General features: G+C 42.4%; 1 protein-coding gene across 1 annotated transcript in view; it reads left to right on the top strand.

Annotated features, from left to right (window-relative positions):
• Positions 1-7,515, top strand: part of LOC137914448 (cytoplasmic dynein 2 heavy chain 1-like) — a gene marked incomplete at its 5' end in the record, with an annotated part of 40,321 nt that extends 32,806 nt beyond the window's left edge. Inside the window, 7 exons of the mRNA XM_068757998.1 lie at positions 1,421-1,528; positions 1,787-1,888; positions 4,177-4,266; positions 5,888-5,997; positions 6,077-6,158; positions 6,973-7,089; positions 7,354-7,515. Of these exons, the coding sequence (XP_068614099.1) occupies positions 1,421-1,528; positions 1,787-1,888; positions 4,177-4,266; positions 5,888-5,997; positions 6,077-6,158; positions 6,973-7,089; positions 7,354-7,515 (771 nt within the window). The remainder of the gene's footprint in view (positions 1-1,420; positions 1,529-1,786; positions 1,889-4,176; positions 4,267-5,887; positions 5,998-6,076; positions 6,159-6,972; positions 7,090-7,353) is intronic.
• Between the last annotated feature and the right edge of the window lie 7,315 nt (positions 7,516-14,830).

Below are 14,830 nucleotides of genomic sequence, written 5' to 3'. Positions count from 1 at the left end.
CCTCCTTTTATGTTGCCGTTTACTTGCCAAACTGAAAAGCTGGCCAAATGTCAACTTTATTTCATCTTCAGCAAATTTATTAAGTTGACTCCATGCCTGAATCTCATCAGTTCATATTTTTTTCCTTAAAATTTAAGGAATGTGATAACACATCTATAGATCACACCATAATCTTTACATCATTGAAACACTACATGTCTGAATATCTTGTACCATTTTGTCATAAAACTAACTTGTATTTGCTAAATGCTGATTTATTATTCAACATGCTATTACATTCCCCATGCAGCAATAACTAGTCTAAATTAAAACCCGTGAAAGTTCATTGTGAATAAGTAGGGTCTAATTGAACAATGAGGATGATAGCAGGACTCCTGCGGTTGCTTGGAGACTGGCACCTTTCCAAATCAGAAGGACATCTACCTCTTTTTTGAATCATTCAGCCACCGTGTTCCCTCTGTTGTATTCACTCTCATGCTGTCACATACTCTCCTGTTTGCTCATTTGCACTGATGCCTCCCTCTCTTTCTACTCCCGCCTTCCCCCTCTCTCATTTCAAGTAGACGCATTGGCTGTGTTAAACATTGCTAGCGTTTCACTAGCTAGTTACCCACAGATTACAATCTACCTCCGACTGCGTTCAATTAGCGGACCCTTCTGTCATCGGCTAACATCTTGTGGTTGACCATCAGTGGATTTGTGTTCCCTGAATGCACATCCTTATCTTTTCAACTGAACACGGACTGATTGGGTGGCTGGTGGTCATTTTATGTCTGGATAATATAGCATTTGCCTGCTGTCTGTGTATTTCTTTGTACGAATTGAATGTATTTATTTCATCAAATCTTTATAAAGTCTGGATCAAGACCAGGGGAAAGAGACAGCATATGGCATTGTTGGCTGTTATGTGCTTCTGAATGGAGGCAATTGTTTATTGTCTCATTTATATCTCACTCGTTTTTTCTTTCCTCTATCCTGCATTCGCACCATCCCTCTCTCTCTCTCTCTCTATTCTCTACTCTGCCTTTCGCTGGCTAGGACTACATTAATATGGAGTAGTACGCACAACAGAATACATCACAATTACATTTTTTGTGTGTCTTTTTTTGCGCGTAGCATCTGTTGTGCACACACACACTTACAATTGATCCTTCTGCTGACAAATGGAAATGAACTCCCCTGTTTGCATTCTGGGGAAAAAAACCTAATCCAAATGTAATTACAGCTCATTCTTCATTGTGGAAAAACCATTTTAGTTCATGTATGATTGTGCTAAGGAAGCTCACAGGGAACAGAGATGACAGTGTTCAATTGATTAAATTGTCCAAACATCCAGAGCTCTAAGTCAATTAATATGACTATTGTCCAATTATATCTGCTTCCTTCATGCTAACCTGCTTGTCTGTCTACTGTTTGTCAGGGTTCTAAGCTGATACACCAGAACGTGTCTCCGCCTGCTGAAGGTCAGGGGTCACCGGTTCTGTCATTCATCACTCTGGAGCTGTTTAATGCTATCCGCCTGGTCCAGGTGCGTCAGAAATTCAGAAACAAAAATGTAAATATCTGTCTATTGTTTGAAATATAATTTAACAATATATATTACATTACCTTTTGTTTAAAATATTTGTTGTACTTACACTTCTTGTTACTTTCATTTACTTGTTGAAAGTAATTACATTAAAATAAGAACGCTAAAACCGTTAGCTCATTCAGCTAATAACCACTGAAATGGCAGCTCGAGGTAATAATGTTGTTTAATGTCGCTAACCTGTAAGTGTTGTCACAGAGTCTCCACCAATCCCTGTCCGCGTTGAGCAAGGTCACCAGAGGGGCCCAACTGTTGACTCCTGAGGTCCAGAGGCTGGCCACTGCCCTCCTCAATCAAGTGGTAAATTATTCAATCAGATAGTCAAATTATAAAAATGAATACACATGTCTTGGCTGCCTTTGTTTCAACAGCGTCAGATAGAATAGTGTCTGTTATTTGACATTCAGCAGATTTTCTGCTCTGACAGCTCAGCACATTGGATGGAACTTTGATTTATCTCATCATAAAATATACAATAAGTCTTATCTCTTTGACTTAGAGATGGAAGTAAATTATTTCTTTTGACTGGAGGCAAAAGTGGAAAATGTTCCACACAGAGAGGTTTTGTCCACAGGGGCAAACGCAGAGCTGACTGTAAATGTCGAACACACGCAGCGCTTACCCTCCTGCGTTTCAAAGTGGCTGTGATGGGGAGGAGGAGAGCTGCACAATCAAACTTTTACTATGTTTCTGTTTGTAATTTCCTGAGAGAGAGAGAGAGACGCCTTGGCCGTAATTCATTTCTCACTGCTTTGTGACTGTTTTTATTTTAATAAATGGTTCTTTAATCTCATTCCCATCTCTCTCTCCAAACCAATTTCTTCAGTTTTTGTCTCCAGTCAGTTTTTAATTCAGATTAGGCTTGGGACAGACCTGTTTGAAGCGAACTTCACCCAGAGTTACGCAGCAGATAATATCATCCACAACTCCAGATGTGTCAAATAACAGAACTCTTTCTAATGGAATACATTAGCGAGTGCATTAGTGCTTCTATACTGAATACCTTTTTTTTTCTTTTTTAAGAGCACAACGTAGGCAGACAAAAAATTGAAAGCTCCAGGACATCTTCGGCTGCCGAGCGCACCAGTTAAAGGACCACTTTTAAGCAATCATATCCATTTATTTATGTTTTTGGAAGGTGGATCATGGTTAAATTTGTAAAGGTATCGCAGGCACAACTCTGGTTCCATTAGCTACATTGCCCCTCTCCTCATTTGTGCAGTAAGAAATAATTAGATACTTAGAAACTTTCCAAGCATCAGAGGAGAGCAGTGAATGGCAGTGGAAAAACAGAAATAAATATCACCAGAGTCTTTGATCAGGGCTGCTATAATTAATGCGAAAGCATGAGGACAGATGCAATGATGGTGGTTTGACTGATTAAACAATCTCTATGATCAGTGATAAATCGGCACCAGTTACGATAAATTAGCATTTAATCTTAACATCGCGGTCACAGACAGGCTGGTAAGTGATAAAAGGAATGTTCTTATTCAAAATAATGGCTTGCCAGAAAGCCCCCACACGTGGCAAAATATTCAGGGAGTTACCGGTACCTTGAGACTGAATTTGCACCAATTTAATGCCCTGAGAACCGACTGCACAGTCACATGAATGTGTCGTTATTAGCACTGGATAAAAACGAATCTTCCATTCATGTTCACGACTGTCTCATCTACAGCCACTTTTCAGTTCACGGAAGTTGCTGGAGCTTATCCCAGCTGGCTATGGGCGAGTGATGGGGTACACCTCGGACGTGTCGCCAGCACATCGTGGGGCCAGACACAGACAGACAGAAAGCCATTCTTGCACACACTCGTACATTACTGATGATTTTGTAGTAATCAATTCACCTAAAGTTCATGTTTTTGAAGGTGGGAGGAAACCCACGTGGAGCGCATACAAACTCCGTACAGATAGGTTTCAGACCCGGTACTGTGAGGGGACAGCGCTACCCACTACACCACTATACCGCTCGAAATGAATCATAAATGTTTTGTGGGTTTTTTTGTGGGGAGTTTTTGTGGATACATTTTTTCCCAAACTATAAATGTGTATTCTGAAAATCTACCAGAACTTTAATTATATATTTTTTTACTACATGCCACAAAAATAAACAGAATTTAATCAGAACTCTCGTATAATGTTATAATTTATCTACTCTATCATAAAATATTCACAACTATTTTCTAATTGTCATGATTCATCACTAACAGATACTCAAATTTGCACGAATACCATCATATTTTTGGTGTTCAGCTTCCAATTCACAGTTGTTTCTAGGTTATTGACATCTAAAACTGCTTGGTATCTGGAAAGAGTCCTGCCTTTCTTCTTGCCAACCCACATTGGCTGGATCTTATTCCACCGGTCGTAACCAAAACTTAGAGAAAAGCAGGCATATGTTGTTTTCAGTATCAAATATTTCTTCTTCGGCAAAAACATTGTGAGTCTGATACATTTTTGTGTTGTTTCAGGCATATCTTGCAGTATTTTGTGCTCACCATGAGCTTATCTCTCCTGAAGAATAATAATAACACTTGTTTGTTTACTTCCTTCCTCCTTGTGCTTTTTCCCCTCAACAACAGTGCCCTTCAACATGGCAAAATAAATGGGAAGGGCCGGAAGAGCCGATGCAGTACCTCAGAGCTGTGGTAACACGAGCTCTCGCTATACAGGTAATAGCCCCCTGTGACGGTCCTAACAGGATGGAAACTTGGGTTTTCTAATCAGAATAAATGTAAGGATTGAAGGATCCCTTTAATTCATTTCTGCATTTATGTGCTGCCAGGAGCCTTGGCCTCCAGACATGTCGAGTGTTATAGGAGGACACTCTTAGTATTCAAGCAATTTAAAAAAGGACCTTGCATCCAAATACTCCACAGTAGTGCCAGTTCTTATTTTTTGTGTTTGCTTTCTTTCTGTTTCCTCTGGAAAGTGTCTTGAGCCAGAAAAAGTATGCTTTCTTTGCCATTCTTTTCAAATTGCAATTTGTGATTTTAAGCTACATAGTTAACATTTTCCTTTAAGAACCCTGTAGAGCTAAAGAATCCTAGCATTTGTCATATAATAACGTGAGGTTCTGTGAACTGTTTGTAAGTTATAAATTGGTGCTAGGAGGTGAAGATTCTCACTTAGAGGGCTGCAGCTCGGGTTAGGGTTAGGGGGTGTGGGAAGAGTTAGGGGTGCAGCTAGGTTTAGAGTTAGGGGGTGTAAGAAGAGTTGAGGCTGCAGCTCGGTTTAGGGTTAGGGGGGGTGGGAAGAGTTAGGACTGCAGCTAGGTTTAGAGTTAGGGGATGTAGGAAGAGTTAGGGCTACAGCTCGGTTTAGAGTTAGGGTTGTCTGTGTCCTGCTAGCTAATCAGTCTGATGAAGGCCAAAGTGTCTGCTATGCGGAGCTGCTAAAGAACAAAGTACTAGCGGCACTGTTGGACGACCTTGAACATAGTGTTCATACATCAACCATAGAATGCATATTCAGGCCAAATCCTTTGCACCCCTGTGCACCCTGGCTTTTACAGGAAACTTTAGTGCTGGACCTCTGATTAGAGGAGGCGGTCATCCACCAACGGGGAGGATAAATCATCATTTTTACCTTGATCATGCCGCCATGATATATGTCCCTTCTATTCTGGCCACAGAATCCTGATGTTCCATTTCAAATCACATGTTGGAGGAGCATAAAACCAGTATTATTATGTTGAGTGTAAATAAACACGGACTGTGTGACGAGTCTTCGTTACGTTGATAACATGTCGCTGTGTTTAAATAACTTGTGTGTGTTTGTACATAAATTCTTGTAATTGGGGTTCCTCCTTCGTCAGCTTGTTGATGCTGTGATAAAGAAAAAAGACAAGGGCACATAAAATTCTGTACGCAGCACATTTTATGGACTTGCTTTTGCATCTCTTTGTAAGCCTTTCTCGCCTCATTAAAAAAAACACGCCGACTTGCGTACAAATATCGAGGCCACGCACAGATCGATGTCCTCTATGAAAATTAACGTGAATTAAAACTCAGTTTGTAATCTTTGCAAAACTTTGACGAGAGAGAGAACGAATATTTAAATTTCATTATTAAAGCATTCAGTCACTATTTGTTTAAAAGTTCACCCCTCGACCTGAAGATGATTGTCTTATTAACTTTCATTGATCCACTAAATGGGCCTGACTCTCTGTGTAAAATAGGTTTTATGCCTGAACTATTTGCATCTCTGGGTGATTATTTGTTACATGCTCAGTTTATGTTTAATTTATCTTTGTGCGTGTGTGTATGCGTGATGATCCGCGTGTGTATCCAGACTTGGGTGGAACGTGCAGCAAGACAAGCTCTTCTGTCCGACGTCCTGGATCTATCGGAGCTCTTCCACCCTGACACCTTCCTAAACGCTCTAAGACAGGAAACTGCAAGGTGACGCTCGATGCTTTCGCGTATATGTGAGATTTATCGAGCATGCACCCTGACGTTAACGACGACGTGTGATTCTCAGGTCCATGGGATGTTCTATGGATAGTTTGGTGTTTGTCTCATCGTGGAGTCGTCCCATAGCACGGGCCGAGCTGCAAGTCAAGGTAAAACCACATGCAGATCATGCATGCAGACCAACAGGCTGAGTGATGAGTGATTGCAAACGTAAAGTTAAACCGCAAGAATAGAATGCAGAAAAGAAAAGAACGCAGTGCCTTCAGGAGAGGGGAAAGTTGGGAAGAATAGCAAAGAGTTTGCTTTTAGAGACATCTGCTGCTGCTGAGTCACCGCCGGCCTCCTGCGCTTTTGTAACGCATTTGATGGATGCAGATTCTCGCATGCTGCACAATGCCGTTCTTTCTTCTTTCTTCCCCTTTTATGCTCTGATTTAAAGGGCGATATTATTATTTCGTTTCCTATTCAAATCGTCAAAGGAAAAGCTTCTGTCGCGACAATGCAAAGTGTCTAACTTGAATTGTGTGAGATAAAATCTGACAGAAAAAGTAAAGGGGGGGGATAATTGTTGTGAAACAATAAGCTGCCCTACACACACACACACACACACACACACACTCTGGGATTTGTGTCCCACTCCCTCTCTTATTTTTCTTTCACGGATTATGATGATTTGTTGGTCGTCTGTATGTTTGGCTTGACGCCAGGGTTTCCTTTATTGTCTGTCCTCCAGTGGAAAATCCCTCCATCAGTGGACTGAATTCCCTCACATAAACACTCCCTCTCAAACACAATGTATGCTGCATGCTGGTTAATCTGGCGACAGAAATGTGTGTCATCTTTTGTTACATGCACTCCCTGTTGTGTGTCATGTGCAGACTTTTTGGTTTTGTCATCCTTTCATCTTGTTTTTCTGTGTCTCATTCCTTTGTCTAATTTTGTTGGGCTTTGCTCTTCTTCCAGGTCGGAGGTCTCCAGCTGGAAGGCTGTAGTTTTGATGGTGTTCATCTATGTGAGAATCAACATAACTCTCCCAGTGTCTCGGCTGTCCCTCTGTGCTACATGGCCTGGGTTCCTCAGGTATGTGTTTGTGTTTAAATTAGCATGTTATATTGGTATATTGTTGCGTTTGAAGATTTCATTTGTGTGTGTGAAACATGGATATCTGCGGTTCTGTTAAATTCAGTCAGACATGTTTTCAGGTCTAAAAGCCTTGCAGAAAGCTAACATCCCTCCTCAGTGGGATGTTTGGGGATTTCAGCATGGATGACTTTTGTTTGTTGCTGGCATTTGAATTCAAACTGTAACTGCCTGCAGCTTCCATAATGTGTGTTTTCATTCTAGAGCACTGCTGCAGACTCCACGGCATCAGAGGAGAGCATCTGGCTGCCTCTCTACACCAGCTCGGAGAGGGTGAAGGTGGTCACACACATCTGTCTGCCCTGTGGAGCAAACCCCAACCAGTGGATCCAGACTGGAGCCGCTCTCTTCCTCAAACAGCAGTGACAGAGGCTTCGGTCGGGTAAATAATGATTTCAAGAAAGACCGAGGCCACAGACTACTGGATTTTTGTAACCAACACAAAACAGCAGCATCTAAACAGTCATAAGTTTCCACATTTCATGGACATTTATACATCTGTAGATCAGTAATTTATTGTATTTAAAGAAATGATGAAATGTGTTTTGTTTTTTCATCAATGTTCTGTTGTAATTCTGTCCCTTTAGTGTGTTTTTCAACCTCATTTGCTCAAAAATAAAGAGGAAATAAATCATTATTACTTGGATTTATAGTCGTAGTCGTCATTTATATGTTTCAATACGGAGGCTAATGGAAATCTTCCTTATTTTAATTTCGTTTCAGCGTGTATTATTAGTGCTAAGGTGTAAATGATATTGATAAAGCACCAACGTGTGTGTGTGTGTGTGTGTGTGTGTGTGTGTGAGCGAGCGAGCGCTGAAACAGGTATGAGATGAAAGTGCCTGTTAGGTTGTTAGTTGAGGTTGAGTGGATTCAGTGAAGCTATGATGGATGGCCTCAGAGCGGTGGGTGGGAGGTGTGTATGTTTGTGTTTGCTTGTGTTTGAACCCGAGCAGGTAGCATCAGAACTGATTGATGGCTTAATTTAGACTTTCTCCCTCTGAATCCTCCCGTTGTGCGTTCATGTTTATGCTGTCATGCAAACGCTCATGAGCGTGAACGTCCGTGTGTTTGCAAGATGGAGGGGAGAGTTGGAATAAGGGAGGAGTGGATATTGTGTGTGCACTGCAGTGTGACAAAATGGTAGTGAAATGGAACAGCAGGTTTAAAAAAGAGAGAATTGGATTTCGACAAAACACAGCCCTCTGGGTCAGAGGGTGAAGAGAGGCACAGGGATGAAGCCGAGGCAGAGGGATGATGCAGGGAGTGAGTGAGAGTGAGAAAACAGGTAAAGAAAAAAACAGCATGAGAAAATTGTAGTGACACGGAGGTCGGGGGGGGTCAACGGGAAAGAGGTGGATGGAGAGGGTTAGGATGGGTTGTCAGGGAGAGATGGAAATCTAGTAGGAGGATTCAGTTTAATATGGACAATTGATGTCACGAGTTGTTCAGAAAATCTTAATGTCTCACATGTTCACTGGATTTGAAAAACGGCTGCCATTGTTACACTACTCCTCCGTAAATTGTTGTTTTTTTTTTATCATAATCCTGCAGGCAGAGGTGGTAAATTAAAATCAGCATTGCAGCAAACAGTAGGCGCTTGGCTCAGGGCTGGTTTCCAACTCAACGTGATTACAGAGTCTGTCAGGTATGGGAAACTAGCGTGATGAAAGTCGGACTCTGGTTTCGCTGTCTTGAGATGTTTGCTTGGATTTTTTTGATGGGAAACCCATATTTTTGTGAGTCATTTCAGAACAATGGTTCAAAACGCAGTTCATGACACTTTTCTGCCACCGAGGAGAAATAATAGTATGTAATGATATGTAATCATCCCGTCTCAGAGAGGTCGGATGAGTCTGTTTGGGTAATGCGTATTGATGCTCGCTGAGTCACCATCTCGTGGGGCCTGATGAAACAGAAGTGGTAAAGTGTTTTTTCGGCTCCTGCAAGGAGGCTCGGTTTCTCATTCGGTTTTTACGCATTTAAAATGTTCGTCTCTGCTGCAGACTGCAACCACATTCCGGTGGTAGAACCTCAGACGAGTCACAGCCGGCTTGTAAAGTTACGCCGAGGATAGATTTCACTTCAGCTGTAACCGAGCTGTCGTGTCATCGCTAATGGGACACATTATTCAAATAGGGGCATGTAAATGCACCCAATCACCATGTGAGTGGCATCCAAACATTTTCTGTATTCTTCACCCGCTTCATGTTGTGTTCAGATTTGTTTTAAATGCTGTTTCAGCTTAAGACCAGAGCCTCTTTGGAGTACGGACAGATGACGGCTCCAGTTCATCCCAGTGCTTCTCTACTTAGCTCCCCTCAGGATTCTGTAAAGAGCAATTTTAAACCTAAAGAATTGTGTTTCTCATTTTACAATTTCATTTCAAGGTTCTGTTTGGACTGCGTGCCCTTCTGGTTTATCTTCTTCCCTTGATGCCACACAACTAAACTGCCAGGTCTCTCTGAATATTCCCAAAAGTCCAGTCCTCGCTGGGAGTGCTCTTCAGGAACGACAGCAAACTTCATTAAGGCGATAGTCTGACTGTGATATTCTTCCTGTGAAATACAGATCAGCCAGAAGATAAGGGAAACAGTTGAACATAGAAAACGTGACCTGGGGATGTAATTCAGCACCATCCTGTTTATTGATCACAAACAACACACAGCGGTGTTTATTAGTGGGAATTGGAATACGCATACTGTATGTTCTCCCCAGTAAACTGTTCATTTGTGTGTGAGTGTGTGTGTGTGTGTGTGTGTGTGTGACTGTACTCTTTCCCTGGATAAATGTTCCTCCTCCAGTGGAGTCAGTGGGACTGACAGAAAACACAAGGTCACTGATCTGTGATCCTCTCCGGAGACAAAAACACACTTCACTGGCATTTCTTCCATATTTTGTCTTCGTTCCTTTCCTCCTTCTCTTATTGCTCCTCTTTCTTCTCCTTTTAGGCTACCGACTGCTAACTATGACATTTAAAGAACCTTTTCTGTAGAAATTGCTAACCTATAATTCTAAGATTGGATATTCCTCTCGCCTAAAAACTGCCTTAAACCAAATCGAGTTAGTGTCATATTCTCATTAATATTATTGCCTCCAAAAACAAGCTCGGGGTTCCGATTCAGAAAGAGAATATTCTGAAGACGTAGTTAGCATTGGCAATGTGAGTAAAGGGATCACTGTATTCCAGTGGATTGCGTTGTAGATGTATCGTGAGGATAAAGCTTGATACATATTGGTTGATGAATGTGTTTTATTAGGAGGATAACAGTCCCTATCATGGCATCTCATTAGCGCTGTCACCTCACACTAATCAGATCCGAGTTCTCCCCTTCACCCATTCGCTACTCTGCTCAGTCTAACGTACAACACCGGTGAACAGGTGACCCCTGTAGTTTAACCCGCCTCTCAGCCTCTATGGCCTGGAGGAGATCCTTCGCCGCCGTGAACTCGCGGAGGATAAATCTTGCAGGAAATGGATGGATGGATGAACACAGCCTGCATGCTGTTATTTTGTTGGGATGGCCTGGGATGACTCATCTTGGCTGCTGTTCTGATCTGAGTGCATTGAGGGAATTGCATCTATTAAGGTGAAGAGGTTGCCTCAATAAAGTCAATGCACTGGGACCTTTCATCGACGGGGGCAGAGGAGGCGTTCTATGTTCCCACAGCCCCTCAGGTTAGGTTTTTAGATTCACGCTGAGCTTGGATGGAAGCCATGTCTTTCAAATGATCTGCTGCGATTTCCCTCATCATCGAGTTTTGTGAAGGATGTTTGCCAGCTTCTCTTCAAAAGAAAAGAAAAATAACTTGAGTCATCTTCCCAAACAGAACTCGGTATTTAAAATCTGGAGCAGCAGTTTGAATGTATTTGTTTAGAGGTTTCTGCCCGTGACCCTTTTTAAAGTCGGATTCAGCAGTTTTTTTTGTTGTTGTCAGTGCCGCTGAAATTGCTGTCTTTACGAAAGAATTGACATTCAATACAGATGCTGAACAGATGGATCTGGTAGATGCGAAGATCACTTAACGCCATGTGTACCATTCTAAAACTACAAAACCAGCACGTACAGCCAGATGCAGCCATCACAACATCACATCCTCCTCTGTTTTATCTGTAGTATATCCTAGCAGTACCAAACAGAGTATGGAGTCCATAACTTTTTTTATTATTTCTGATAGTCCCACTGAATAGCCTTAGAGGAACGTAAACTGGCATCTTTTTCTATAATCTTGTGCCTCCCGTTTGAAGGCAAGATGGGTGCTGGCGGTTTATCCAGCTATTAGACGTGCTCTTTCCCCATCTGGATCAATGCGTTTGTCTCTGGCCACACATACATCTTATCTGAATCAATCTGATCTTGACTTCCTGCTACATGTAGTGTCAGTTCTCTAATGGCTTGTCACCCCTGTGCAGATTTAGCGATATTTCCATGCTCCAACCTTGCAAAATAAACTGGTGTGTGCGCTCTAACAAGCTTTCTTTTTCCCCGGTCCTAAATTATCTGCAGCTTGCTGCAGCCCAGATGTTGGCTGTAATACAAGCTGAGTTATTCTCTTTCATTGCAACAAGAATGCAGCTGTAAACAGATGCCCTGGAGCTACTGCAGAATCCCACTGCATCTGTGCTCCTATGAAAGAGAGGGGGAGGCTGGAGGAAGGGCTAAAATAAAAAATGGTTATGGGGAGGAGCAAGTGTAAGAATAAAAGCAGACACTCTTCCTCATGTTCATGCACATTGTACACTTTCTGTTTAGCACAAGTGCAGTCCACATATGTAATTTGAGTCTTCTGGGTTTTTTTTAATTTTGTTATTTCACCTTTGCGTTTGCTTTGCGTCTGATTTATATTTTCCATCTTACGTGTTGCTGCAGCCCAAATGTAACTTCTTTATTTTTGAAAGATATATGTTTATTTGCACCTTCTAACCAAAACATAAATAAATAAAAACAAATAATGGATCCCTCAACGCAACACGTGGTGCTAATTCTGCAGTGCTACATGCAATCCTTCAGTCATGCAGATGATGCGAACATAAAGCAACTAAAAAATAGGATTTTTCTTTCAAATAAAGCATCTAAATCATGAACAGTGCGAGAAGAACTACAGAGAAGTGTTGCGTGTTTGTGAATTTGGTTTTGCCCCAGTGATCCTCCGTGCATTCCATTTAATACTGAAGAATGCTCCGCGTTAGAAAGCTGACAGCGGCTAACTGACCAGCTGCATTGACCCCTCCCCTCTGCCGTCACAGCCAACGGAGCGGCATAGATTAATGCCCACTCAGAACGTCAGCCAATCACCGGGGCTGTGCTCTCATCTCCGGCCGGGGATGCCCTTGAGCAAACGCACATGCACTCGTGCATTGAAGCGGGAATGCACACGCTTGGCGCTCACAAACACAGCTGCTCACTCGCCACTTAATTCACCGTCCTCCGAGGGCAGCCGACCACTCAGTGCTGATGTTTATGGTTTCTCTGAACCTGCAAATCACCTTTGTAACAGCTGGGCAGATTTATAACAACGGCCCGTTTACCGCCCTTTAGACACACTATAGATCACCCCCCCACCCCCCGCCCGGCTCCCATGCGTACACTAGAGGAGGATGACACACATCCTCAGACATCAGGTGATCCGGTCCATGTGTAAACCATGCTTACCTTACTTTTACACATTTGCCTGAGCTGATATCCTTCTTTCTTTGTTTCCGCCGTCTGAATCCGCAGAATTGTCTGTTGAGAAGAAGGGGGTGTTGGGACGTGACGGACGCCTCAACGTGGTGTTTTCTTTATGACTGTGGCCTCAGAGGCTTTACTGTGTAAAGCACTGAGATGAAGGTGAAAATCCTTCATGGATTTTGCAGTTTATTTTGTCATTTCTTCAGCTTGCAGGGGTCAATCCCCAGCGGAGTCTTGTTAAAAATTGCCAACCCCATCAGTTTGCTTGTTGATTTGTGGCAAAAGTGCAAAGCTCTGAGAGGAATTGCGAGTTTAAAGAGGATCTATGTCCGTGACGATGCGTGCAGCGTGGTGTCGGGTGTGTGACGGCGCTGCAGCATTTTCATCATTTTTTTTCCCGCTCACCTGTGTGTGTTTATTTTTTGATGACTCATCGTGACCTTGCTGCAGGGAGGAGAGGCATAGCCAGGGAAGTGCCAGTAACCATCAGGCCTGCAGATTCAGGCTGCGCTGGCCAATTTGAGTCATTTGAATTCTTAAGAAAATTAAAATCCACTCTATTCGTTAGTGTGTTGCTCTCATCCTGCAGAGAATGCTCAGCGTGAAGATGTAGCTAATTTTTTCGTAATGCCAGGTGGTTGGCGGAAGCTTCCCCTCCTGTGCTGTTGGTGTCTACGTCGTTTCTCGCCGTCGCAGCGCCGAATGTGTCGTTTCCTCAAAAAACATTCTTATTTATCATAAGCGCGGCGATTCTGCACCGCCCACGTTGTGGTTTGTTCTCAAGAAGCGCAAATCTTCTCGGTGAAGTGGTCCAATATCTCGGGAATAAAGCACACAATACTCTGACAGCGGCAAAAGAAGCTTCACGAACAAGTTCTTCGTTATGTTTCTAGCTGCATCCTATGTGTCTAGATTTAAAAGTCAAATTAAAAGAGTTGCCGTCGTCCGCTGAAGATGCTGATTATCACCAGCCGCAAAGGTTCTTAGGGATTCAGGAATGGGTTCCATCCAGCCACGTGCGTGTTTATGATTCACACTTCAAACCAGACAGGCGTTCTCAAAATCCATTAAAGAACAGCAAATGATTTTTTGTGGAGAGTTTTATTCGCCGCTGTTGTGGAATGAGTTGAAAAAGGACTGCCAAAAGATAATTGATGAGAGTTATTGCCTTTTGAATTTTCCACTTATCTCACAAGGTTATAAGTTTGATCAAAATCCAATTGGAGGTATGAGATTGACACTTTATGAAGTGGATTACCGTCTATTGCCGTTGTCTGTTCTGCTTCTATGCTCTGACTTGTTTTTGATCATCTTTGACTTTCCTGTTTGCCATCAGTGTTGCATCAGCGGAGTCTCCTTCCAGACTTGCTCCTTTCACATCACCTGTCTCGAGGAGCATTAAATGCACCCTCGAAAATATTTGTTCCTTTCTAAATACTTTGCATTTGTATCTTTAAACACGCGGAAGTGCAACGCGTGTTTGGCGAGATGTGAGCAGAGACAAGTGGAGAATTTCAAGTCTGATGTCATTCATTCATTCAAAAACAGGCAGAACCATAGCAGAACACTATTTTAAGTACCCTTCTTCCTCTGTGCTAACTCCACGACTGAATAGTCAGTTTATCTGTGAGATGAAATTATCTGGACTAAATTTAGACGCAGAGCAGACATTTTCACTGGCGGGGTTTGGGCTTTCAAAAAAGGAAATAAGTTCAGTCAGTGAGGCGGAGAAAGAGGCTTAAGTAGACGTGGAGAAAAGGAGGGAAATCTAGGACACCAACACAGGAAAAGAAAGGAAGATAAGAAGCATGGGAGGGGGGGTTGGTAGATTTGGTAGATTTTAATAAACTTATAGAAAAGGAAAGATAGATGGAAAGGAAAAAAATATTTGTATTGAAAAGGTTAAAAAAAAAGGCGAGGCACACTGTAGCGCCAAGACTTTTATTGGAAGGAAATAGATAATAGATCAAGAGAAGAGAGTAGAGGAGGGAATGTAGAAATAACGAATC

This window comes from Brachionichthys hirsutus, unplaced genomic scaffold, assembly GCF_040956055.1.
Source record: "Brachionichthys hirsutus isolate HB-005 unplaced genomic scaffold, CSIRO-AGI_Bhir_v1 contig_978, whole genome shotgun sequence".
NCBI lineage: Eukaryota > Metazoa > Chordata > Actinopteri > Lophiiformes > Brachionichthyidae > Brachionichthys > Brachionichthys hirsutus.
The sequence above is the reverse complement of the archived record's forward strand: the minus strand, read 5'-3'. Positions and strand labels throughout refer to the sequence as shown.